General features: G+C 47.1%; 2 protein-coding genes across 5 annotated transcripts in view; one reads left to right on the forward strand and one right to left on the reverse strand.

The window, feature by feature from the left end:
• The window catches only part of LOC114799369 (bone morphogenetic protein receptor type-1B), a 52,396-nt gene extending 34,262 nt beyond the window's left edge, over positions 1–18,134 (forward strand). The window contains exons 4-13 of the mRNA XM_028995961.1: positions 10,126–10,285; positions 10,511–10,613; positions 10,698–10,800; positions 12,080–12,176; positions 12,825–12,963; positions 13,197–13,389; positions 14,344–14,641; positions 15,543–15,718; positions 15,804–15,934; positions 16,020–18,134. Coding sequence (XP_028851794.1) covers positions 10,126–10,285; positions 10,511–10,613; positions 10,698–10,800; positions 12,080–12,176; positions 12,825–12,963; positions 13,197–13,389; positions 14,344–14,641; positions 15,543–15,718; positions 15,804–15,934; positions 16,020–16,145 — 1,526 coding nt within the window. The 3' untranslated portion in view covers positions 16,146–18,134. The remainder of the gene's footprint in view (positions 1–10,125; positions 10,286–10,510; positions 10,614–10,697; positions 10,801–12,079; positions 12,177–12,824; positions 12,964–13,196; positions 13,390–14,343; positions 14,642–15,542; positions 15,719–15,803; positions 15,935–16,019) is intronic.
• Positions 18,135–18,743: 609 nt separating this feature from the next.
• The window catches only part of LOC114799398 (netrin receptor UNC5C-like), a 123,748-nt gene continuing 116,785 nt past the window's right edge, over positions 18,744–25,706 (reverse strand). For all 4 annotated transcript variants that reach the window (XM_028996019.1, XM_028996018.1, XM_028996016.1 and 1 more), the window contains 5 exons: positions 25,242–25,475; positions 24,522–24,671; positions 23,198–23,362; positions 21,195–21,373; positions 18,744–20,148 (listed from right to left, as the gene is read on the reverse strand). In XM_028996019.1, coding sequence (XP_028851852.1) covers positions 19,989–20,148; positions 21,195–21,373; positions 23,198–23,362; positions 24,522–24,671; positions 25,242–25,475 — 888 coding nt within the window. In that variant the 3' untranslated portion in view covers positions 18,744–19,988. The remainder of the gene's footprint in view (positions 20,149–21,194; positions 21,374–23,197; positions 23,363–24,521; positions 24,672–25,241; positions 25,476–25,706) is intronic.

Raw genomic sequence — 25,706 nt, forward strand, 5'->3', positions numbered from 1 at the left:
TGTTTATAGTCGTTATATTGGATCTTCTGAATCACCTTCTTGGGGACTGAAGGTCGGTTCTGCAGAGGTCACCACAGACAGGAAGTACAGCCTCTCGTCCCTGTCTGGTCTACCGGCCGAGGGGGTAAAGCCCATCTTGGGTTCTCTGACCGGGCCGTGTCCCCCGGCTTTTCCCCCCTCGTTTTCCCACGCGCTGTACAGGGTTCTTTGATTAATGTGGCTGCTGTTCTGCACCGCGACGCTGAGGCATTACGACGTTACGGAGTTTTGGTGAGTATTATGTTTCGGTAAGACGGGAGGATTTTGCGGTGATATAGAACAGGTGCCCTTTTTTTTTTTTTTTTTTTTAGATTCATCTTTGTATGGGTGACACTCCACACACACTTCAGACTCGCCAGGGACAGTAATGGCCATTCAGCTCTAGTTTGCTTCAATTGCTTCATCATTTTGTTCCCCACTGAGTCCACAATGGCCGTGTCCGGACTGGTGAAAGACACGCTGCTTGCTCAGTGCAATAGGCCGGGGGCAGATTGGAGCTTCCTGCCTGCCGGTGAAATGGGAGAATAATCGCGAGGAGAGTAAACAGCGCCAGGCCGGCCGGGCCGCGAGGAGCCTCCAGCCTCCGCAAACACTGTGCTAATCATGGCACGGGCTGTAAATGGACGGAAAACGAGCACGTAGCTGTCAGATAATGGTGGGCTCTCGCCGCTGCTGCTCTGTCTGCCTCCCGCTCCGGTGGGACATCATCGCGTGGAGCCGCGCTCTATCCCCGCAGCCTTTAATCCGGACTCTTCAGATGCCCTCCGCTCTCTCAACAGTCAAATGGAGCAGAGGTTTCTCAGGTAGCCACTGTTCTCAAGTCCCCACGACTGACTAGTGAAGCATCGGCAGAATACGGCGACGTGGTTTTACACTGAAACATAAGTGTTAAGAATCTATGAAATGGAACAAAACTTACAGGGGACAGGGGATTTACTCCAGGACAAGACACATAGCACACAGGACAGGGCGATGGGGGCAAGACGCAACCAGGGCAGATTTATACAGAGCAGCAGAGGTGAACACAGTCTGGAAGTCCACACCAAACTCCGGACCGGAATTCGGAACCGGAGTAGCCCACTGCAGAGCCTGCTGCCCACAAAAGCCATGACAATTTAAGAATGTCACTGAATAAGGCATTGGACATTAATTATTGTTTATCTACACTTCTTCTACAGTTTCAATGTTTTTTCATACTACTCAGAGCTGCTTTTTCTGGTTAGGGATTACTTTAAATCGTTGTAATAATGTATAATCATTCTGTACTGTATCCTAAATGACATATTGCTTTCAAAATATGTTAGAAATGAATGCCGCAGCTTAATTTTTGTGGCATTCATCAGTAAAATTTTTCATCAGGCTGCATCACTCTCAGGCTGCTATTGGTCGATCTGGAGGTGCCAAACGGGAATCGTTGGCCAGCAGATGTCCGTTCATGGATCAGCCTGCATTCGTGACGGAATGCTGCCGATCTCCGGAAACATTTCCCCCCCCGAAAGAATTCACGTGAACAGAACCGACTCTGGTGTGAAGGTCCGGAGCGGGAACAGGGTCAGGATGTGTGGAATGGTCTTCCTCGCCCGGGCCTTCGCTGGATGGGAAGAACGTTGTGCGCTCCTTCGGCCGGTGTCTGAATGGCCGTTTACTCGTGTTAGCGGTGTTTGTTTTATGAGTCGGGGCCTGAAACGAGGCGGCCGAGCGGCGCAGGAAAGAGAGCGGCTCTGTTTAAAAAGAGTTCAGGAAGCTGGGCTGCTGGGCAGCTGGTGTTTATTTGAGAGGCTGTGTGTAGAGAGATCCCACTGATGCTTTTAGCTCTTTGAAGAGAAAGAGTTGATGATGGCTCACTGTCCAAAAGCTGTGCGTTTTGGTGAGTGGGATTGTGGGAAACGGAACGCTGGAACAACGGAACAACCCTCCACGGAAAAAGAAAGGATGGACTTCTCTATTCTCACAAATGTGTAAATGTGGTTTTGAAATAGCTTGAGGGCTTTGGCTGGAGGAGACTGGCTGGAGCTTTTTTACCATGGGTACGGGCTACTAATAGAATCCAGTGGAGCCATGGTGTCCATGATTCTTACCATGGCCTGAAAAGCTCATCCTGGCAGGTCTGTCTCAAATTTGTGCTTTTTGAACCATGTTCTCCAAGACAGTTTAAATTGAACATTTACAGCATTTATCAGACGCCCTTATCCAGAGCGTCGTACAATCAGTAGTTACAGTAGTTCATTATATTAAATTATATTATATTATTTTATATTATATTATATGAAAATACATCAAATATATAGGGAAATCTCCTATAGTACATGAGGTAGACAGATTACCAGTTTGCCACAATGTGGATGTGGCACAGATGGAAACTTTGTGGTTTTAATATATAATCATAAAAAGTGTTTAAGCTGTTAAAAAGCTACCTCAGATCGGCATGAGATATTGTCACTGCTAGGGTTACTCTCATTCCCCCCTCCCCTGGATATTGTATCTTCAGGCACTTCTCATCTTTGCTCAGTCTCCTCCAAAGTTTTCCCATTAAAACCTAAGCACTCGGGGTTAAGTGTCTTGCTCAGGGACACAATGGTAGTAAGTTGGGTTTGAACCTGGGACTTTTCTGGTTCGTATGTGAGTGTCGTAGCCACGTTATATGGTTGTATGACTGTATAATTCCAGGCCAGGTTACTGGATCCCCAGGTTGGTTTGAATGTTCAGACTTGTGTTGCGCCGTAGCAGCACTTACATGCGGTTGATTTGGCGGCCGGGCCGGGCCGGGCCGGGCCGCCGCAGACTCCCAGCTGTGCGTGTGTATGCATCCACGACAGTTATGTCTGCGATCAGCTAAGCGTGGTTAGCGCAGGGCTTACTGTCCCAGCGTTGGGTCTGGGAGCCGGGGAGGGGGTGACCGGGTGGGGGCCCAGTGGCTCTTGTTTTCCCTGCCCTAATCACCGCAGCGTGCCATTGAGATCTGAGGGAAATCTGATCGCATGCAGAGTTTAAGATAGCAGCGTTAACCTCGCCATGTATGTTTTGCCTGCACGTGTGTGTGTGTGTGTGTGTGTGTGTGTGTGTGTGTGTGTGTGTGTGTGTTTGTGAGTACCCACCTGAATGGTGGTACAACACTCTCACTCATCAAACCACAAGTTCCACTGACAGCACATCTATCAGATACTAGTGAGACTACTGATACATTGTGTTGTCGTGGGAACCACATACACATATACTGTATGTGTGTGTCTGTGTGTGTGTGTGTGTGTGTGTGTGTGTGTGTGTGTGTGTGTGTGTGTGAATCTGCTTGATGTATTTGTTTCGTTTATATAGTTGGTTTGTGTGTCTGGCATGTATTTCCATTTTTAAGGGTACTAAAATATAGGAAAATTGTTAACTGCAGAAGATAAAAAAACCCTTAAAGTTTGAAAATATTTGCTTCAAATTCGATTTGTTTGCTGGGGTAGAGGCACGGTGCGCATTAACATGTATTCCCGGATTGTCCGGGTTTGAACTGCGGCATCGCTGCGCTGTGAACTTGGCGCTTGCTGCATTTCCTGCCCCGCGTTGTCACTCCGCACGCAGTAGGGCATCGGGAGGATCCCACATTCCAGCAGCGATGAATGGCTTTCGACGTGAAAGCGCGGTATGTAGCCCCTCGGCCAGGGACTCCTACTGTAGCGGTTAGGCGAACATTGTGTGTGTGTGTGTGTGTGTGTGTGTGTGTTAGAGAGACGTAGGATAAGCTAAGCGGGGGATTGAGGCTCCTGGCCTATGGACCAAAAAATAAAAAATAAATAAATATATATAAAAGTAGGATTTATTACGCTGACCTGCAGCACATCTGGAACTGCTTCACCTGTAACCCGATACTCTACTACTGACACCGGGCAGGCAGACCCTCTACCGGAAAAAACGCCGGTGACCATGACAGCAATATAATATATAATCACTTTAGCAATGTGTTTCTTCGATTTCCTTTTATACACACCGGTTGCACAGATTTCCCAGAAGCCCCTTTCCTTTCATGAGCGTACAGTGAAAAGGGTTTGTGTCCCGGCGTTCTCCTCGGGTCGCGGTGTGGGACATCGCCGGACACAGATGGCAGGACGGGAGACAAACTAAAGCGAGCAGCTGGGTTTCTTTCTTCTGCCGTTTTTCACCCTGGGCTCAATGGGACCGCGGGCCTCTGTGGGCCAGGGGATGCACGGAAGGTTCCGGAGCCCCCATTCTCCGGCGCACAATCGGCCTCCTCAGCGAGAGAAATGCCATAATGTGCTCCCATCAATAAGCCGTCCGCGGCGCGGCCGCGCCCTGCCCATTCATCCATCCATTATTATTCATTCCTGCGGGCGTCACGCAGGCCCGGCTAATCTGGCGGCCCATTTCTCTGCTTCGGTCCTCCGGTTACACCGGGCTGCCGCTTTAAAGTGCTCTCCTGCTCTGGCCATGATGGATGTGTTGAGGGTGACAGGTTTAATGTGGACCTGTCTCGTCCTGTCACCTGTCCCAGCTGTCTGCTCCCGTCTCCGCGAGGCCCGGAAAGGGGACGCGGGATTAGGGGAGGGCCGATGGGGGCTGGGGTTGGGTGTGGGTCAGAGGTCGCCTCCCTCACCTCGGCTCCCAGCGGGGGTCCTGAGTGACGGTGCCATCTCTCACCTGCCAGGAGAGGACAAGAGAAGCCAAACAAAAACAGCCCCATGATCCGGGAGAGGGACGGGGGAAGCGGAGGCATTCGCCGGGGCTTTTGTGTTCTGGCGACTAATGGTGCATAACTTCCTCCCACCCCCAGGGCAGCTCCCCACAGGGCAGGGGACAATGTCAAAACTAACTGGGAGCACAAATAAATCCTCGCAGTGCTTTGCTTTCAACATTTGCCCTGGTGCGGTACGGTGACCAAATCCTCCGTTTACGTGCCGAATTTTAAAAGTTTACATTTACGGCATTTATCAGACGCCCTTATCCAGAGCGACTTACAATCAGTAGTTACAGGGACAGTCCCCTCCTGGAGACACTCAGGGTTAAGTGTCTTGCTCAGGGACACGATGGCAGCAAGTGGGGTTTGAACCTGGGTCTTCTGTGTTACCCACTAGGCTACCAGCACCCTAGTTAGAATGACAAAGTGGGCAAGTTTACTGACTCTGGGCCCAAATAAGAAGTTTAAGAGTTTCATGGCGCACAGGAGACATTTCTTTCTTTGTGTGTGGTGTGTGCGAACCTGAAATCAGGTCCGTTTTTTTGATTGACAGCCGTTATAATATATAAACACACGTTGCCTTGTATCTTTAAGTAAAGCGCCAATCCAAAAGGCATTCCGGAGCGCTGGGCCGTGTTTACGAGGGAGGACCCGGAGATCGGAGCAAGTACCGGTGCGGCGCGGCGCATGTTTTCCCTCCCAGCTCGGATCGACCTGTCAGACACAGAGACGCGTCGCCGCTGGAGAAGTCCGTGTTTATATCCTCTGCGTGGTAGCTGTTTGACACAGCTCCTAATTAATGAGCACGGAGACGGCATCGCGCCGAACCCCCCCACCCCCACCGCCATGGCCCTCTCGCTCCTCCTCGGCGCGGCGCGTACGACGTGGCGCCTGCTAAAAAGTGGCCTTTTAGCACCAGAGGCTACGCTAATTGGGTGCTGAAAGCGTCCCATATCCTGCCGTAAGTCCCGTATCAGCGGGAAAGCACCTCCTGACGTCTGCAAGGCCAAGGATCAGCGCTGAGTCTGTATCTCGGCGAAAAACAACCCCGGCCATCAATCTGCCAAAAGTAAATCATGTTGGGAGAAGGTTTAGGGGCCTAATAGTATTTGCAAGAGGAAGGTTGAAAGAAGAGGAAAAACACACTCGCCGAGGTCAATTTATGCCTTTCTGCGCGGCCGTTTTTGCCGGTTTGAAGGTCGACAGTTTATATTAGGAGAAGTGAAAAGGAGTTGAGCCTTTATCCATTATGGGGGGAGATAAATCCTAAATCTTCTGCCCAGTCTGAGGATTCAATTTCAGGAACTTGCAGGACACATTCATTTTCCGCTGACACTTTATGGCTGAAACACTTATGGCCGCTCGCAATGATAAAGCCGATGGTCTTGCGAACCTAATCTCACCGGGCAAACTTGTCAAAACTTGCTGAAGTAACAACCTACTAAAATTGAACTTGCTATTAAAATATCACGGGAGTCTCAAGATCTTCTGGTTGAATCCCGGTTGCCTGTCCTGGAAATAAGTGTTATATTGGATGATGCAGATACATGTCATGAACAAATATCATATTGGTGTGTTCATGCTGAGAGTTCGTGTTGTAGTTTTAACCTCTACAATGTGGCTTTAGCCATTACGATTTATGTAAAAATGTGCAGTGATTGAAAGATTAATGAAAGACAATGTCATTCCTTAAATTTATGTTGAAGTACCAAGTTTCTTAAATATCGATAAAGCACCGATGTGAGTGTATTTAGTTGTTCTTGTGTCATTTTGTCATTTATATAGTTGTCCATCTTTTACTTCTGAAGAGTATCGGTACACTTGAGTTTCAATGGTAAATGTGTGTGTGTGTGTATGTGTGTGTGTGTGTTATTGTCCAGCCCAGCCATTTGTTGTGAACAGCTAAGTCCCATTTGGCAGTCATGTGACTTTTCCAGCAGCCGTTCCTCATGTGAACCGCCGTGTGTGTCGGTGTGTGGAACAGACTGTACCGCAAGGTGCACATTCTTAATAATGAAGCGTTCCCCTGACAGATGGTCACTGCTGACCTTCTAGCAAGAACACACACACACACACACACACACACACACTGAGAACAAGCATGCTGGTTAACAGCTCACAGGTGTGGGGCGACTCTGGCCAACAGGCTGTTTTGTCAACTGCTGGGCACCAGGTCACATGACTGCACTCGTGGTCATGGGGAGGAGAGGACAGGAGGACCTGCCCTGCCCTCACCACCCTCCAGCTGGACCCGTGTCCCACCTGCAACCCCCGCCAGACTTCCTGCCTCTTGTCAAACCCTGATTCTCACGTCTCACCCAGGCAATTTCTTCTTTATTGTTATTTCAAATCGAAATAATAATTAAAAAAAATCCACTTGATTATGACTGGATGTGTCAACTTCAAATGCTTTCGGATTTGTTTCAGCCGGCAGGGCAACCACAGAGACGGATGAAGGGCTGACCTACTTTCATGTTGTGATCTTTTCTCAGCAATAATTTGCTGCTTGTCTTGACAGTAAAGATATTTTACTGACTGATTTCCCTATACACAGTAATTTCACAAAAAAGGCTTATCCAACTGATGGATAAACCAAAGGAAAATAAATGTTGAAGACCCCTCATGTTGATGGAGATCCTGGTTCAACCCAGAAACATGATATTGGTGTCACTTTCTATTTCTGCTCCACGCATGGAGAACTAGCAGGCTTTTCCTCTGTAATTGAAGCAGATATGTATTTTAATCACTGTCCTCGTAATCAATTTAGATGGAGAAGAGATGAATGAGAACTTATTGAATTACTACATTTGCCGGGATTGCGCAACTTGTGCAGTAGCCATTTATTCCGCTGATGGAGAACCGCTCTGGACCACCCTGACTGCATCTGGTTTCATGTAGTAATGAGACGTCAGTGTCTTTGAAACATGTCTCGGCATCCTGGTGACATGGTGGATCTCCTCACTCACGTCAAGGAGACCGGTGTTTGAATCGGTTCACCTTGCATTTATATGTTTCTGTTGTTCTCACACATTACAAAACCTTGATGAACCAAAGTTAGACGTGGTGTTTGTGTTCACCATCTAATAAACTGTGGATGCTCCATAGATTACGGCGATCCTGGTGTGGGCCTCTCTGGATCAGATCAGATTCCCAGCGCAGCTAAAGCTAGAGTTGTAGAAGATCAATAACAGATCACCAGGCCTGGAGAAAGAGCAGAAGTAGATGCCAGTTCTGCTGGGCCTGTATCTTTCTGGCTGATCTTGTGAAAGTGAAGTGATTGTCATTGTCATACACTGCAGCACAGCACATGGTGCACATAGTGAAATGTGTCCTCTGCATTTAACCCATCACCCTGTGTGAGCAGTGGGCAGCCATGGGGAGCAGTGTGTGGGGACGGTGCTTTGCTCAGTGGCACCTCAGTGGCACCATGGCGGATCGGGATTCGAACCGGCAACCTTCTGATTATGGGGCCGCTTCCTTAACCGCTATCTTTCTACTCATGTTATGTGGAGCTGACGCTGAATCACTTGACTGTTCTGGCTGTGATAGAAAAACCTTCCATTTTTCTTTTAGTTATTTGATTTGAAGAGGACTAATGTAAACATTAAATGTTTAGGGGACCTGGTTGGTGAACCACAAAACCACAGGCTCCAGTGTTTCTGCAGGGTATGATGTATTATCACAGTTAGTTAACCTGACATGGCGTCACAGTGATGCATGATGTTGCAAATGTAAGGCCTACCGCAGAAATGTCCGCTTGTGTCACCTGTTATATAATTAAATGTACTCATCAAATTATGTAACACAATATATACCGTTATATATATCCATACTGTCTATGGATCAATTTATATCGCGATTTGAATGTTATGCCATATCACCCAGCCCTTCTCATCGGATTCTCTGCATTAATAAATAATAATGAATGAATTTAAGTAGATGTTGTGGTAGCCTAGCATGTTAGACAGTCACCTATGAACCAGAAGACCACAAAGACAGAGGTCTTGACTGAATGACCTGCAGCTTTATCAGACACGAGGACCTGTGGAGGTGTGGACATGTAAAATGTTGTCACGTTTGGGATCCGAACAGCTGCTGGAAGAGAAGAGCGACCGATGTTTGGGCTTGTGGCCCGTCGGAGGTGGGCTTGGCACAACTTCAAAGCTCTTTCGAACAGTGAACGACAGATTTGTCTGAAAAGGTCTCCTTATCAGAAAACACCTCCTCTGCCACTTTACACCCCGTATCTGGTGTGATGGGAGGAAACGAGTGGCCTGATGCCGTTCCTTCGCTCTGGCTGTCATCGGTCCGTCTGAAATATATGTTTTTTTGGCTCGGATGCCACCAAGGTCAGTCAACACAAAGAAAGCAGCCTTCAGCCTTGTGCAGCCCAGCACTTGTTACATGTCTCTTGCTGGTGTTGAATGTCCTGCGGAATGCTTTGGAGTTTGTCCCGGGTCAGGATGGTCTCTGCGTTCTCAGCCGGGGCGGGGGAGCCGGGCTTTTATTTTCCTCTGGAACAGCTTTGGTTCCGGAGCTGATGCTCGGTGTCTTCAGATCCTGCAGGTTGCTGTTTTGGGGTTGATGGGATGGAAGTGAGTTGGTGACTGATGGGGTCACCGGGGATCAGGAAGGTTGAAACTGGGTGCAAATGGAGCAGATTTGTGCGCTTTATTGGAAGAGTAGAAAGGAAGCGTGCAAGAGTAAAAATCGTGTTTACGCTCGACGTGAAATTGGCATCTGGAATCACTGCATTTATTGGGAATGTGTTCGGAATAAATACATGATCCCACTGCGGAGAATGAATATTTATGACCCCCGTCATGGAGCAAGCAGGTGGCCCGTGTCAGGAGAACATAGCGGCTTTGTGTTGGGTTGCTGGTGGGCCTGAGTCGGGGTTATACACCCATACCGGTAGAGTACGTGGCTTTAATTACCGCTCGGTCTTATAAAGGTTCCAAAAGCAGGAACACGTAGCCCGTTGTTACGTGTGGGGAGGATCTGCTTGAGCCGGGATCATATTTAGTTGGCAAGTTGGCATGGTCAGAGATGCATGTTTTGGAGATAATTGGTGGACATTCAGCCATACTGCTGGCATAGTTCATTCAATATAGGACGTTGTCTTTGTTGTCCCATGTATCCCAATCCCGCTCATAGATTAAGCCTATTCCTAGATCAAAAGCGTTAGTCTAGGACTACACTTATTCCATGAATGGGCACGACTCAGTACTACCCGTACTAGGACATGGTACTTAGGGAATAACACATTTCATCTGGCACAGACATGAGACACTCTTTCAGATTTGGATGTTTCTGTAATTAATCCCATCATTTGGTTTCATATAAGATGCTCATAAAACCAGCTTCATCATCATCTTGTTTATAATTCCCTCGCTTCATGTGTGTTGCAGGCAACGTCCTGGATGCCATGCTACTGAGGAATTCTGGGAGGACGGCAGTGGACGCTGCGAAGGAGGCCGGCAGGGGGACGGTTCCTGCCCTGCCGCAGCGGTTACTCTGGTGCTACTGCCACCACCACTGCCCAGAAGACTCCACCAACAACACCTGCAGGTACCCGCTATAAAACCGCATTTATATTCCATACAAATATGGACGAGACAAGTTAGAAGGAAAACTATTAATCACGAAGTAGAACAAATAAGTGCATGTATATAAATATGTATTTTAAACCGGAATAAAAGTGCACGTGTTTGGGAAGTGGAATTAAAGCATTTTGCTCAGAGCAAATAAGATCCAGGCTGAATAACATTAGCGGTGACGTTGTCTCCACTGCAGGACGGATGGATTCTGCTTCACCATGGTGGAGGAGGAGGAGGGCGGTGTGCCCGTCCTGACGTCTGGCTGTCTGGGGCTGGTTGGCTCGGATTTCCAGTGCAGGGTGAGGACCACCAGGAACTGGTTCCAACAGAGGTGCAGGCAGACACATGGACAGAAAGGCTCACTTGTACCTCCGTCCCCGCAGGACACAGGGAACTCGCGCCAGAGGCGATCGCTGGAGTGCTGCACCGACCAGGACTACTGTAACCGAGACCTCCACCCCACCCTGCCGCCCCTGAAAACCCCAAGTGAGTCAGTTCAGTTCCACACCATGGACTACACGGCTGTGGGTCTGGATGTGTGGACGTGCGGCTCCGTGATTGGCTTGTTTTGGGTGGAATTGGGATTACTGTGGGTTTGGATATAGACCTAGACGCTAATGTCTGGATTTATTTGTCTGACATTGATTATGCTTTGATTGGAGATTTGATGGATTAAGTGGAAATTTGGTTGTGGGTTTGGAGTCAGCATTTGTTGGAACTGATTACGTTTTGATGAGGTAAGGAAATATTACCGTTTGGAAACCACAAGGGGGCGATATCTTATATCTTTATATCGGTTATCATGTCGTGAAGCCGCAGGTCAGGTGTGTGGAGGAGTCAGGGCTGTGGGGGAACAGGTGAAAACGGAGCTGGTGGCTCAGCTTGTTCTCTCCATCCCTGATAAAAAGGACAGAACCCCCCCCCCCCCAACCTCTGGGACCGCTTGTGTTTCCAGCACCAGCACAGACTGGGAATATCTGTAGAGCTGCCACTTCCAGCTGCAAACATTTTGTCCTCCCTCTCTCTCTCTCTCTCTCTCTCTCTGTGCTTCTAAGATGGGAATATCATAACTGTCCAGCAGCAAGCTCAAATCTGATAAATGATTCATTTGAGACACACACACACACACACACACACACACACAGGTCACTGTGACTGGGAAGGGAAATGTTTTTCCGTTCTCATTACAGTCATTGTTAATCATGCAGTGTGTGTGTGTGTGTGTGTGTGTGTGTGTGTGTGTGTGTGAGATATGTCAGCGTGAACTGTGTAAGTGTGGAATTCTTCTTCTGACCAAGGTAAAGAGTAAATTTATTATGGAAATATAAAATATTTTGCGGTACAAACTGCTATACGGAGGTAATTAATCATTGATCACATAAGGATCTGCGTGTGTGTGTGTTCGTATGTGTGTGTCTCACATTGAGGTGACAGAAATTTGTTGGGGGTTGTGTAGGACAGTGGCGACTGTGTGTCAGTAAGACAAGAGTCCCAGTGAAAGTCTGCGTCTCGGCGTCCTGAAACACAATCGCGCTGCTGCAGGAAGCAGCCCATCGATCAGGGCTCGGGTTCCTCTCGCTGCCGCGACCTGGCCCCGGGGAGATGGGGGGGGGGGGGGGGCGGAAAGGGAAACGCCGGCACAAGTTTTGCACAACTGCATGACACCGTATCCACATGTTGCACTTTGGGAAGATGGCACCACTAAGCAGAACTTGCTACTTCTGGAAATTGAGCTGTGGTGGTCACACTGTCCTCCTCCCCGCAGATTATGTGGATGGGAACATTCACTACATGGCTCTGCTGGTCTCCGTCATGGTCTGCAGTATCATCCTGACCATCATCATCATCTTCTGCTACTTCAGGTGAGAGGACCGCTCCATCTCCTCTTCGTTCAGACCCTTCAGGTCTAGTGAGTACAAACTAGGCTTACCATCAGAAAAGTGATGAAAATATGAAATTAGGCACAGTGTCCTTTGTTCTCCTTGTTCTCCTTTGTTGTCCCTGGCTGGTGGAATAATTTGCCCTGCTCCATTCGACTAGCCGAGACTACCACCACCTTTAAGAAGCAGATGTTCAAAAAGAACCCACTTGTTCAAAACAGATGAATCTAACACTTACACATGCGTACACACTGCACAAAATAATACAAAAAATGCTTCGTCTAGCACAGTTTCCGAGCATGTTCCTTTCCTGACAAGTTCGGCCTTATCAGGGCTCTTAGTTTTTGTAAACTCAAAATCTACAGAAATCGAAGGAGAATTGCTGGTGTCTTCCCCCTGTAAATTGCTTTGGATAAAAGCGTCTGCCAAGTAAAGTAAAGTAAAGTAAAGTAAAGTAAAGTAAAGTAAAGTAAAGCATCATAGTGCAACTTATTCTGCAAAAAATGTGCCAATCGGTTAAATCTGTGGAATGTACGGGCCGTATCTTATCGTAAATTTGCATTTCGCAGCCTTGTTCTTATGGTAATGATGCAGGTTCCACTCTGATGGTGCTGGTGCGTTGATTGACAGGTACAAGCGGCAGGAGTCTCGGCCTCGCTACAGCATCGGCCTGGAGCAGGACGAGACGTTCATCCCGCCGGGAGAGTCCCTGAAGGACCTGATTGAACAGTCCCAGAGCTCTGGTAGCGGCTCGGGGCTCCCCCTGCTGGTGAGTGTGGGCGACAGCAGCGGCGCGGGCACGGCCCTTTTCTCTACGTTCTGTTCAGATCTTCCTGCTAATTAGCGCGCCTCTTCAGACAGATGGCAGAACTACTTAGCCGAGTTGGGCTTCAACACGACAATGAAGTTTTCTGAACACAACTTTCTCAGTTCCGACATGTACAAGTTATGAGTGATGATCCGAATTTATATGAATAAAAACGGCGACCCGCTCCCTCACAGGTCCAACGCACCATCGCTAAACAGATTCAAATGGTGAAGCAGATCGGGAAGGGCCGCTACGGCGAGGTGTGGATGGGCCGCTGGCGTGGGGAGAAGGTGGCCGTCAAGGTCTTCTTCACCACCGAGGAGGCCAGCTGGTTCAGAGAGACTGAGATCTACCAGACCGTGCTGATGAGACACGAGAACATCCTGGGTACGAGGACATGACACAGTATATGCATTTACATTTACATTTACAGCATTTATCAGACGCCCTTATCCAGAGCGACTTACAATCAGTATTACAGGGACAGTCTCCCTGGAGCAATTTAGGGTTAAGTGTCTTGCTCAGAGACACAATGGTAGTAAGTGGGATTCGAACCCGGGTCTTCTGGTTCATAGGCGAGTGTGTTACCCACTAGGCTACTACCACCCCTGCTTATATGCTTCTCAAAGCATTATGGGGTGTTTCAGCATGTCTGTGGAGGATATCTTATGATTTCAGGGTTGGGCAGATTATGTAATTTTTTACATTATTTAAAAGTGATTGTCATTTTGAAACACTGCAGCACAGCACACGGTGACACAATGAAATGTGTCCTCTGCTTTTAACCCTGTATCACCCTTGGTGAGCAGTGGGCAGCCATGACAGGCACCCAGGGAGAAGTGTGTGGGGACATGTGCAACATAGATAGAGATGACAGGACAACTGTTGAAGGAAAAATCTGATGCTGTTGGGATTTCATTAGTTAAGACATCTTTCTTTGAGATTTAAGGTTAGCGAGTAGTTGCCATGCCAACTTGCCAACTAAATATGATCCCAGCTCAAGCTCAGTACAGAAGGAGCAGCAGTGCTCAGTGGCACCTCAGTGGCATCTTGGCGGCTCGGGATTTGAACCGGCAACCTTCTGATTACGGGGCCGCATCCTTAACCACTGCCCCTAGTTTTCTAATGGAATGGATTATTGAGGAATAATAGATCTGTACCGTAGTAAAAGGTGAATGATTGAAGTCATGTTTAGAACCAGATCTTTGAGATATAAAATTACCAGTAAACCTCTGGGTGCAGAATTTTTGGAAACACAGTTTGATGAACAGTCTCAGATGGGACCGCTGGAGGGCACTGTACTCGGTGATATGTGTGGAACGTTCTACTTCCTTCTGGTAGGGTTCATCGCCGCGGACATTAAGGGCACGGGCTCATGGACGCAGCTCTACCTGATCACAGATTATCACGAGAGCGGCTCCCTCTACGACTACCTCAAGTCCACCACGCTGGACACCAAGGCCATGCTGCGGCTGGCCTACTCCTCCGTCTCCGGCCTCTGCCACCTCCACACCGAGATCTTCGGCACGCAGGGCAAGCCGGCCATCGCCCACCGCGACCTCAAGAGCAAGAACATCCTGGTGAAGAAGAACGGGGCGTGCTGCATCGCCGACCTGGGCCTGGCCGTCAAGTTCATCAGGTCAGAGGAGCCGGTGTTACACACGTCTGATTACCGTATCTTTACAGCGGGTAGGAGACCTATAAAGTAGGGGTGCACCGATACCACTTTTTTGGAAAACGAGTACGAATATTGCATTCCAGTACTCGCCGAGTACTTAAAAAAAAAATTAATTTACAGGTTACAGCTTTAGTCACACAATTTAACAAAAAAACATGGGACTAGTTTGGAATTAAGAACATGTATTTATGTTATTATTTATTTAAGGACACGGAGGAGACGCAGATTCCCACATTTTCTACCACCGAGAGTGACACCATGCAGTGTTATTTTCACAGCACGTGGATTGTCTCTGGACATTTTCTCTCGTCTTGCAAGAGTTTGCTGCCGCGTGGGTTGTGTTGGTTTAGGGGCGTGGCTAAACTCTTGATTAACCCCTCACACGCCGCTCAAACACAGACATTTCTCAGACCGCGGTATCGGCCCCCGGTATCGGGGGACTTTTAACGAGTACGAGCACGTACCAGATACCGGCATCGTAGCGGCTGAAATGTTTTTTCTGCATCCTTCTGTCCATAACGTGTCCAAAGCCTCTCTGCACTCTCAGTCGTGCAAAGCAAATATCATTTACAGCATTTATCAGACGCCCTTATCCAGAGCGACTTACAATCAGTATTACAGGGACAGTCCACCCCCTGGAGCAATTTTTAGGGTTAAGTGTCTTGCTCAGGGACACAATGGTAGTAAGTGGGATTCGAACCCGGGTCTTCTGGTTGATAGGCGAGTGTGTTACCCACTAGGCTACTACCACCCCACATATCAATATAGACGCGCCTGATATGTCTCGTTCCATATTTCTCAGCTAGCGGTAGTTAGTTAGTGTTTTCCGATAAAAAATCGCCGTCATCTTTCTCGCACTCAGTGACACCAACGAGGTGGACATCCCTCCCAACACGCGGGTGGGCACCAAGCGCTTCATGCCTCCGGAGGTGCTGGACGAGAGCCTGAACCGCAACCACTTCCAGTCCTACATCATGGCCGACATGTACAGCTTCGGCCTGATCCTGTGGGAGGTCGCCAGGAGATGCGTGTCGGGAGGTGCGGCGCCGCCCTTCCTTTGATTGCCTTTCATTGATCCGCTGTTGTGGGACTCATTCGGCCTCGTACCTTTTCATTTGTGCAGGTATAGTGGAGGAGTACCAGCTGCCCTACCACGACCTGGTGCCGACCGACCCCTCGTACGAAGACATGAGGGAAGTGGTGTGTATTAAAAGGTTACGACCCTCATTCCCCAACCGCTGGAGCAGTGATGAGGTAAACACACGGGCAAACACACGCACTAGGAGGACCGTGCTGATGTTCTGACCGTCTTCTCTTCTCCTCCCTGACCGTCCTGCAGTGTCTGAGGCAGATGGGCAAGTTAATGACAGAGTGCTGGGCCCACAACCCCGCCTCCCGGCTCACCGCCCTGCGCGTGAAGAAGACGCTGGCGAAGATGTCGGAGTCGCAGGACATTAAACTCTGAGAGCCAGACGCGTCACTCCAGCTACCCACAATCCCCTGCTCCGCTGGCTCGGAACAGGAGCCGGGTCGGGCCCAGCTGTCTCACAGCAAGGAGAATGAGAACAGGGGCTGCTGGGAAATTTGAACACAGTCAACGATTTAGTCTCAGTAGGCAGTTCCATAAAAGGAACTTCTTCTCGTTCTCCTCCCCTCCATCCTGGATTCTGCTTTCTGTGAAAGCTTCGTTAGGTTTTGTCAGGGAAGGACCGGCGAGCTAAAGATGCGCAAGGTGCAGGGCGTCCTGTCGACAGCGACCTGGGCACCGGGACACGGCTGCTCGTCATCCTCTGACCTTTAACCCTCACCGGCTGCCAGCCCGCTCCGGGGTCTGGACAATGAGGAGATGAGCCTGATCACATGACGACCCCGCCTCTGCCGTGTTTTATGCCATGAAATTGGGCTCCGTGCACACTCGATGCGACTTTACACTGACAATCATGGCAGCATGCAGTGCATTATGGGTACCCAGATGGTTCATTGACCCTCAGTGGTCATAATCGTAGTTTGTGACCCGGGAAAAAAACTCGCTGTCACAGCAGATGCTGATGTCATTTCCACGTCACAGTCAACAGAGCAAAAAATTACACAGAAAAATACACAGTCACACACATACCTACACAGTACATGATAGGCACTATTTTGGAACGGGCGCTAATCACAGCTCTATGCTCCAAGAGTCAGCTTGTTTACTAGTGTAATCATCCAGAACGAGGAAGTAGCATGTCTGATAGTGTCAGTCATTTGGCTCCTCCCATTTTAAACCTCTAGGTGGCAAATAATTAGAAACCAACAAAAAAGGAAGTCAGTTTCTCTTCTTCAAGGTACAGAAAAGGTACCAAGCTGAGGACACCTGACCTCACATTGGCTGCTCTCGTCAGGGGTCGCCACAGTGGATCATCTGGTCTGGTAGTCCGATTTGGCAAACGTGTTACGACGGATGCCCTTCCTGACACAACTCTCCCCATTTACCCGGGCCGGGGCTTTCCACGTACAGCGCTGTACTTACTGACAGTTTGGAAATAGTGCCCACTGTGTACTAGGGGTGTTGAAAATAATATCATAATCGATGCATTGCGATGCAGACGTGGACGAATCTGCATTGATTTGATCATATTATCATAATCGTAACGACGTTGGTGGCAGTATAAAACTTCTAGTTAAAAAGTAGTTTGGCCTCGTCCACACGGATGATCTGAACGCCCTGTAGCTACGCTCGACTGACATTACACCGGAGTTAAATGCTGGTAAACGTACATTGGGATTTCGGAAGAACTCGACTCTTTAGAGAACGTGGCATTCAGCGTTTATTAGATGCCATTCAATGTACAGCCGACCGAACGCTGGTGCTGAACGCCCGCGTGGACGTTAACTCTCATCTCACTGACGTTTTTGAAAACATAATGTGAAGAAACGTAGGAGAATCGATGGGCTGCATCGTGATGCATTGATAATCGAATCGAAGCGTGAAAGCAGCGAAGGTTCACACCTCAAGTGCGTACGAATGGAATTACGTGTTTCAGACGCAATACATGTTCTACTCAGGGAGCTTTAGTCCAGGTACATGACAGTGGTTTTATTATGTAGAATAATATATACAACACAGTCCAGTCACTCTCATTAGTTCAGTTCACGCGGAGCCCCGAATAGTGTTCACGCTTATTTCCTGCTGGTAAGCAGAATTTCGTTCATTAGTGGTCCAGAGGCTCCGGGCTTCAACACCACGGCTGCTCCCCCTCTGCAGCGTCTCCAGCATCGTCCTCAGTCGGATGCACAGAGAAAAGCGCGATCGCAGTGGGGTTCATTGGCGGCGATCTGTGTCGCGTGCAGAACCTCATGAAGGAGACCTCACTCGTCTGCAGTTATGGGTTATGACAGAGAGACTGCGGCGGCGCTACTGTACGGCTCGTCGCCCCGCTGGCCCCTTTATATCCCCCGATTTCTGTCTTGTTTTGTTGAGGTTTTTTTTTTTTTTTTGGTTGTGTACGGAATGAAATCCTTCCTGCCTTCCCCACAGCAGTTTGCTTTATTTAACCTGTATTGTACATAGGTGTAAAAAAAATGAAGAAAGAGTGGAATATGTAATAAATACATGGAAACACCTAGGCTTAACATTCCCCTAATAAAATCCTTTCAGTCCCCTAGTCCCTGACTTTTTTCATTTTGGAATATTTTAGCAGAAATGATCCACACTAATAAAAGGCAGACAGGCATGGTTATTTAGACTTGCTTATAAATATAATTTATTAATTGCTTTTAAAAAAATCTTTCTTACACTTTGTACATAAACTCGACAAGGGATGCAAGCATTTTTTTTTAAGTCATGTAATGAAGCGTGCCAAATTAGAGTGGACATCCTCACTGTACAAATTCGAGTAGAAATCCAATTAACAAAAATCAAATGCACTTACGAGCACGGTCTATTCATAGTCATAAAAGAAGCTGAATTTGCATAGTAGACACAGCTTTTACATTTAAAAATGGAGAAATAAAAAACAGGAAAAATACAAAATAATCTCTAAAATGACATTAATATACTTTTAAAAATGAATTTTTGAGAGCTGACACCTGTATATCCAAAACATAGACAATGTTTCCAACTTTTTTTGATGAGCCTGAGGTAAAGATACTCCATTGAAAATGAAAATGTATTTGCCAAACATATCAAAGATTAACCAAAGGAGACTTTAACATTTGATCAGAAATATTTCTGTTAAATTAAATTGGAAATTAAAATAAATATGAATAAATATTTCATTAAATCCTAAACTGTTTTCAGAAAGGAGACTGGGAATGTCTAATTTTGATGATTTATATGGTCAAATGCCAGAGTATCTCAAAAAATCCCCAAAAAATGATTTATGCCGTCAAGATCCGATAGCCATACTGCAGAAAAGCAAACAACTGACCACTTATTCTTCTTTTTCCAGAAAGCCACTCAAAGCAGACACAGACAACAATGCTGTCCATATTAATCTCCAATAAGCGGCAAGTGCTCTGATGCACCACTGTTACATAACAGGAAAAAAAAAATTTAAAACGTCCCCAGAACACATCAATAATCCATACAAATTCAAATACTCATATGAAACAACTGTAAAAGGCCACTTCAATGTACTTGGTATACATATATATTTACATATTTAAAATGAAACATTTATACTGTATATGCAAGTTTCCATTTTCACCACTGGGTGGCACCAATGATTAAAGAAAAAACAAAACAAAGAAAATGTTATGGATAAGGGATTCCTAAAACGTGAAACGAAATGTAATATTGTGGAAAGTAAATGGAACCGTAAACTATACTCATCTAAAAAAGGGTAAAAGATGGGGTGGGGGTGGGGTAACAGCAGTACAGGTATAGGTGCATATATAGGACATGGGAGGACGGTGAAGATGATACAGTATTTGGTTCTTCACAACGCACCTGTACTGTCACGGGTTCCTAGAAGTCGCCCTTGACCTGCAGTCTCTCTACACCCTGCAGCTCTCTCTGGGGTAGGATATAATCCACAACATATGGACAGCAGAATAAATCGTTTCCATGGAAACTGTATTAAACAAACTGTACCCAATGATGTACAGTAAAGGCTATAGAAAGACCTTCAGAACATTTTTTCCATCTTGTCCACCTGGTTGTTTGTTGGTAGAAGATCAATAATGGGACACATGATCGGTTTGCTAAACTGTTTTTTTTTCCTCTCTCTTCTCATCTGTGCGGACATCAGAATGTTTCTTTTTTCCCCTCTATGTGGTCATCACGCTACACAACTCGCTCTAGCTTTCTCAACACTCAAGGTCATCATTAGTGTTCCGTCACCATGGGGACAATGTTCTCATGGCGACCCATTTCTTCCAAGACAGCGGCCAGCTGGTTGAGATTCCCGTCTGGGAAGTGCTGCGCCTCCCACAGATCCAGGATCACTCCAGTCGGACTCGACTTGGTGGCAAAGTAGTTCAGGTACCTGAAGGAAAAACGAGGTGTGAAATGGAGCTCCTCTGGGAAAAGATGCCCTGATTAACTGCAACTGGGGTTCCAGTTGAAGACCTGTTTCAGATAGTGTCTCACCATCATCTAAACACCAAATGAGTGAGCACCTTTTGGAAGATTTGTTATTCCATCCAACTCGAAGGTTGTCATTCAGGCCCTTGCACTATTTCCTATCATCACCCAACACTGGTTATTAGAGATTTACGATCAGGTTGATGTAAAGATGGATCAGGGTTGAGAATGTGAGGAAATTTACAATTGTACCTTCAATTCTTAATCAGAACACCTCACACAGATGTAGTCCCTGATGAGGTTCCTCATTAGGACCAGCCCTGGTTTAAATGTAAGGGTGGTGTACATGTAGGGCTTTTTTCTCGGCTTTGCTTCTATTTTGCCCTCCTCAGATATGCATGCATGTCCTGGGAGACTAGGCTGAAGAAGTCAGTCCTCCTTTCATTTCGCCTCCGTTCTTCCTCCCCCCCTCTCTGCTGGCCCTGATAAGACCCCTCCTGCTGCGATGGGAGCTCAGTAGCCGCACACACAGTCTGATTTTCTTCACACACCGAGAGCAGGTGGGTGAAGACCTGCCTCTTTCCCATCGTCTCTCTTTCTTCAGCTCGAAATGGCAGATCATTTCTGCTCACAGTTTCATTATTTATTTAACCTGTATATGATTCCGGTTTGAGTTAAGCTCACTCACTCATTTGAACAAATCAAGACTGTGATTTCTTGGTCAACTGGAGATGGGTTCCACCCGGCAAGTGTACGACAATTAGGCATTAGGTACATTAGAACCTTCTGGAACACCACACTACAACATCATTTTTTTGGTATTTTATTGCAATGTTACTCTTTTTTATTCCATATTTCGTTGTATTTTGTATTTTCCGCCTCTGTATAGTACAATTCTACGAAGTTTCATTAGTTTATGGTCAGGGGTTTACGGGTTAAGGGTCCAACACACATTAACATGAATTCTTCTTGTTCTTTGCCTGCTTGAGTGTGTGTGCGGAACCTCACCTGTCCAGGCTGAGTTTGTGGGCAAGCATCCTCCAGTCATTGCCTCGGGTCTGTGGGGCATCCAGGCTGCCGCACAGTTTCTGTCGGATGGAGAGGGGGATGCGGAAAGCGTTGGGGCCCACCAGCGTTGTGATGTTACTGGCTGGATCCATCAGTGACGTGTCTATGCTCTGAGTGTCCTGAGAAAAACAAGCACACACACACACACACACACACACACACACGCACACACACACACACACACTCAATCAGTAACAAAACACACCAGCACATCATAGTGGAAAAAACATCGTCCGCCGACACCCTTGATTGGAATCTACGCCAGTCGGACTGCTGTTGTTGCCATGGTAAGGGTCACGGCTGTCCCTGGCGATTTTGGTTTGGTGCCACTGATCTTCCCCTCGGCTCTGCAAACCAATCCTACAGCACCGCTGAGCAAATTTACCAAAGCAAACTCCTCATCCATCTCCTACCAAGAGGCAAACACCTCCCTCACCCCACCCTCATCTCCTCCAACAAGATTATGAATGCCCCTCTTAATAAAGAAAGACGATAAAGGAAGAGTGCATTATGGTCCGCAGAGTTCCCACCAAGTAGAAGTGCTTGAGACACAGACAGGAAACAGATGTTGATTTTTATATAAGCTACATTATTAATGATTGATTAACATGACTGACAGCCGCTTTCACAAGAACACAAATGGCAGCGTTAATAACTCAATTCTGTAATAAAGTCAAATCTGCATGACAGCATGTCTGAGATGGCAAAGGTCAAGATATCTGACCGATTCAGGATTGAGATCACAATAACAGTACAACCAAACATCATCAGCAGCAACATCTATGTGATCTATGAAGACTTTTAATCAATTATTTGATGAAGAACTTGAATTCTGTCAAGGCCTCCGGCATTCCGGACCATTGACACCACTTGACACCCTGTGTGTGCACCTGATAGGTTTATCTAAATGTATCTTGTATCTAGTCTTTCCCGGGTCATGTGTCACTGTATCCTGTCCTGTATTGTGAGTTGTTAGAAGTAAAATTCCCTCTCCTGTGAGTAGTCGTGCGCACGTGTCCGTTGTTTTCGCCTGTCCTGTCTCGTCGCCCGGACAAATTCGTGAATCCAAATTCACAAAAGAAACACCAATGGCACAATTGACATATGGTTATCTTTTTCAGAGAAAACCCTAATTCTTTTCATCTTTAAAGAACTACTTTTCAATGTGCTCATGCACAATAGTCACATGGCAGGATGTGCAACATCAAGCAATGCAAATGATATCATGCAGGAAACTACATTACTTTTCCTATTTGATTTAAATGGAAATATCATAATTTTCTTGTTTTGCATAAACAAACAGTCTGTCTGATATAATTTATAACCACCAATCACATTCTCTCTTGCTCAGAGCATCAACTAGCCGTCAACCACTGCATGAAACAAAAAAACATTTTTGACAAAGTCAGTTGTACGGAATTATGTCGGCTAAAGAAAGCCACCTTTGCCACTGTTATGTTTAATGAGAATTATGTTTAATGAGCACGCACTATATATTCGATAAAAACACTGAAGTAGGGCGGGGCTACACAGAGATCGAATAATAGTGGCAAAACTTATAGGTGTGATGATGTTTGTCCATTTCTAAATTGACGGCTCGGACTTGTGTCGATGTACAAAGTCCTTTATTTCCTCACAAAATGCACCCGGCTTCATTTCCTGGACTTAATTAGCCCCTGTAGGCTGCATCATGAGACTCTTAGTGCTTCAAATCAATAGCAGCAGACTTCTCTCACAGTGGCCAAGGACAATATGGATCAAAGCAGCAAAAAAAAAAAAAAAAAAAAAGTCAATAATTCCACCCTGCCACATTAAAGCTATCGTCCCCAAACCCCCTTCCGCCCACAAATGAACGGCATTAAGTGAATTTGGAGGACGATCTTGACTGTGCCTGGACTGTGTGTAAAAGGCTGCAGCAGGTGTCATGGGTGCAGAAGACCTGCCTCGGACAGGGTGGCGTTGAGCTGGAAGATCTGGCCCTCGCCCTCCACCTGCCGCACGCACAGCTTGCAGGAGAGCTGGGTGGTGCTGTGGCTGAAGCGCTCCAGGCTGAAGGTGCAGTGCAGTGTGCGCTGGCAGCCGCTCCACACCTGGTAGAACGGGATCTCCTGCAGAGACGGGACGTTCAGCATTAACACGAGAGTCATGCAATGGTCGTTTATGGCATTTATCAGACAGCCTTTCTGAGATGTTACAGGGACAGTCCCCCACCTATAAGTACCCCCAAAAAAGCCTGAAAAACGCCTGGTCCAGGCGTCCGTGTGAACGAGGCCTTACCTCATCTCTAAAGTGAAGTGATTGTCACATGTGATACACAGCAGCACAGCACACAGTGCACACAGTGAAATTTGTCCTCTGCATTTAACCCATCACCCTGAATGAGCAGTGGGCAGCCATGACAGGCACCCCGGGGAGCAGTGTGTGGGGACGGTGCTTTGCTCAGTGGCACCTTGGCGGATCGGGATTCGAACCGGCAACCTTCTTATTACAGGGCAGCTTCCTTAACCGCTAGGCCACCACTGCCCTACTTGCCAACTGCCCTACTACTCACTTACCTACTTGGAAAACATAACGTGAAGTCATTTACAAAAACGATGGGATGCATTGATAAGTGAAGGTTGCATTGTTGGTTGCATTGACCAGTGACCAGTTCGAATCTCTAGATATCAATTCACCGCTTTACCCTTTGATAGTCACAGTGTAGCTGTGATCTCCAAGCACAGGGCAGTAATGCCCCTAACCCACGTGCCTCTGGACAATGGGAGGAAACTGGAGCCCCCAGAGGAAAACCGGGCAAGCACAGCCTATGGTGTTAGAAAATCACAATTAAAAATTTTATATTCTAATGCTGAAAGAACGTGTGAGGAACATGGAGGAATATTGCCCGTTGGCAGGGGGATTCTTGGCATACAGATGCAGATCGATGCTCATTAAAACAAAAAAGCTCCTTTAAAGAGGCCTCTATTACAGATCAGCATTGTGCCAAAGCGAGGTCAGAACCGGAGGAGTGCGCTACACACTGGCAGGCATCCATCTTAAGGCTGGTCTTCATTAACAGCATGTGAACCTGACAGCCAAAGGGTTCTTTTGCGTATTCCCTCTCTTCCTCTGCGTGTGGAGGTGCATTTCAATGCCTTGTGCTCTGTCCCCCATCTCCACTGCCTCTGGACATGTGAACAGTGTCCACTCTTTTGTTTCTTGAACATTTCTTCTCTTTAGACCATGGCTGAGAGCTTCGCTGTGAGTATGAAGAATGAGTTTCTTTACCTGGTACTTGGCAAGCAGCTTGCTCTTCCACTCGCCATGAGGGATGTCATGGATGGAGAGGCGCAGGTTGTGGGTGCTGTCCTTGAAGTTCAGGGTCTTCGGTTCATCCAACAGTTTCCCACCAATCTGCTTCTCCATCTGCAGAACTTCCTACAGGACCAAGCAAATCAAATGAATTGATGGCGGCTGGAGGAAAAACTGATATCAGTTCAGATGCACAGTTCAACCCTCTTGTTTAAACATGGGCCAAACCAACAAGGGAATGCCGTACAAAAGAAATCAACCAACAACTACAAAGTCTTCCAAACATGCAAAAATCAAAATGGACTACGTCCAGCATGGACCATTCTCTCGACTTTGACATTCCAAACTCCCAATGAGCAGACATGCTTTAGAGTAACATTGTGATTGAGATTAGCAAAGAAAAGACATGAATGACCTGTGAAGATTATTCATGGAGGGAGTTATGGTTTCCATCGCTGTGGAAATAAGAACTGAATAAATGTGCAGAATGGGTCAGACCTGGCTGGCCTTCCTTGAGGAACAACTTCACCTCCCAATTCATCCACAACACTGCATCCATATATGGATTTTTGAACTGTTCTTGACTAAATGCAAACTTTTGACTGGGAACCGTACTTGTTTTCATGAAGTTTAATGGAAGCATAAGCAAAACCTCTAAAAATGAAAAATCTGATGCGATTATGCTGGCCTCCTCACCTTCAAGGCGTCCTGCGTGTCGTCCAGGCAGTACACTCGGATGTGGTACTCCAGTGCAGTGGTGCTTACCGGCCCAAAAATGGCCAGTTTCAGCCTCTTGGCGGTGGCCTTGCTAATGGACTGTCCCACCAGGCAGTAGGTCCCCAGGGTCTCTGTAAGGATGTGGCAGGCCTCTTCGTCCATCTGCACATAGCAGGGTGTGGTAAAGTTCTCCTCACCCACCACCACCACGTCCTGAGGAATCGAGACAACATGATGTGAAGATATCAGAAAAAAAATCATCAGCTTTACCATTTTATGCAAATGAATGCTTCCACCTTTTGCACCATATCTGGTTAGGAATTCCAGTACAAGCTCTCATGAATCAGGTGTGTGTGTGTGTGTCTGTGTGTATGCAAATATGAATTGTGACTCATCTATGCAGCAGATTGCTCAAAATGAGCTCTGTCAATCAACTTTCAGGTG

This window comes from Denticeps clupeoides, chromosome 11 (genome assembly GCF_900700375.1).
Source record: "Denticeps clupeoides chromosome 11, fDenClu1.1, whole genome shotgun sequence".
NCBI lineage: Eukaryota > Metazoa > Chordata > Actinopteri > Clupeiformes > Denticipitidae > Denticeps > Denticeps clupeoides.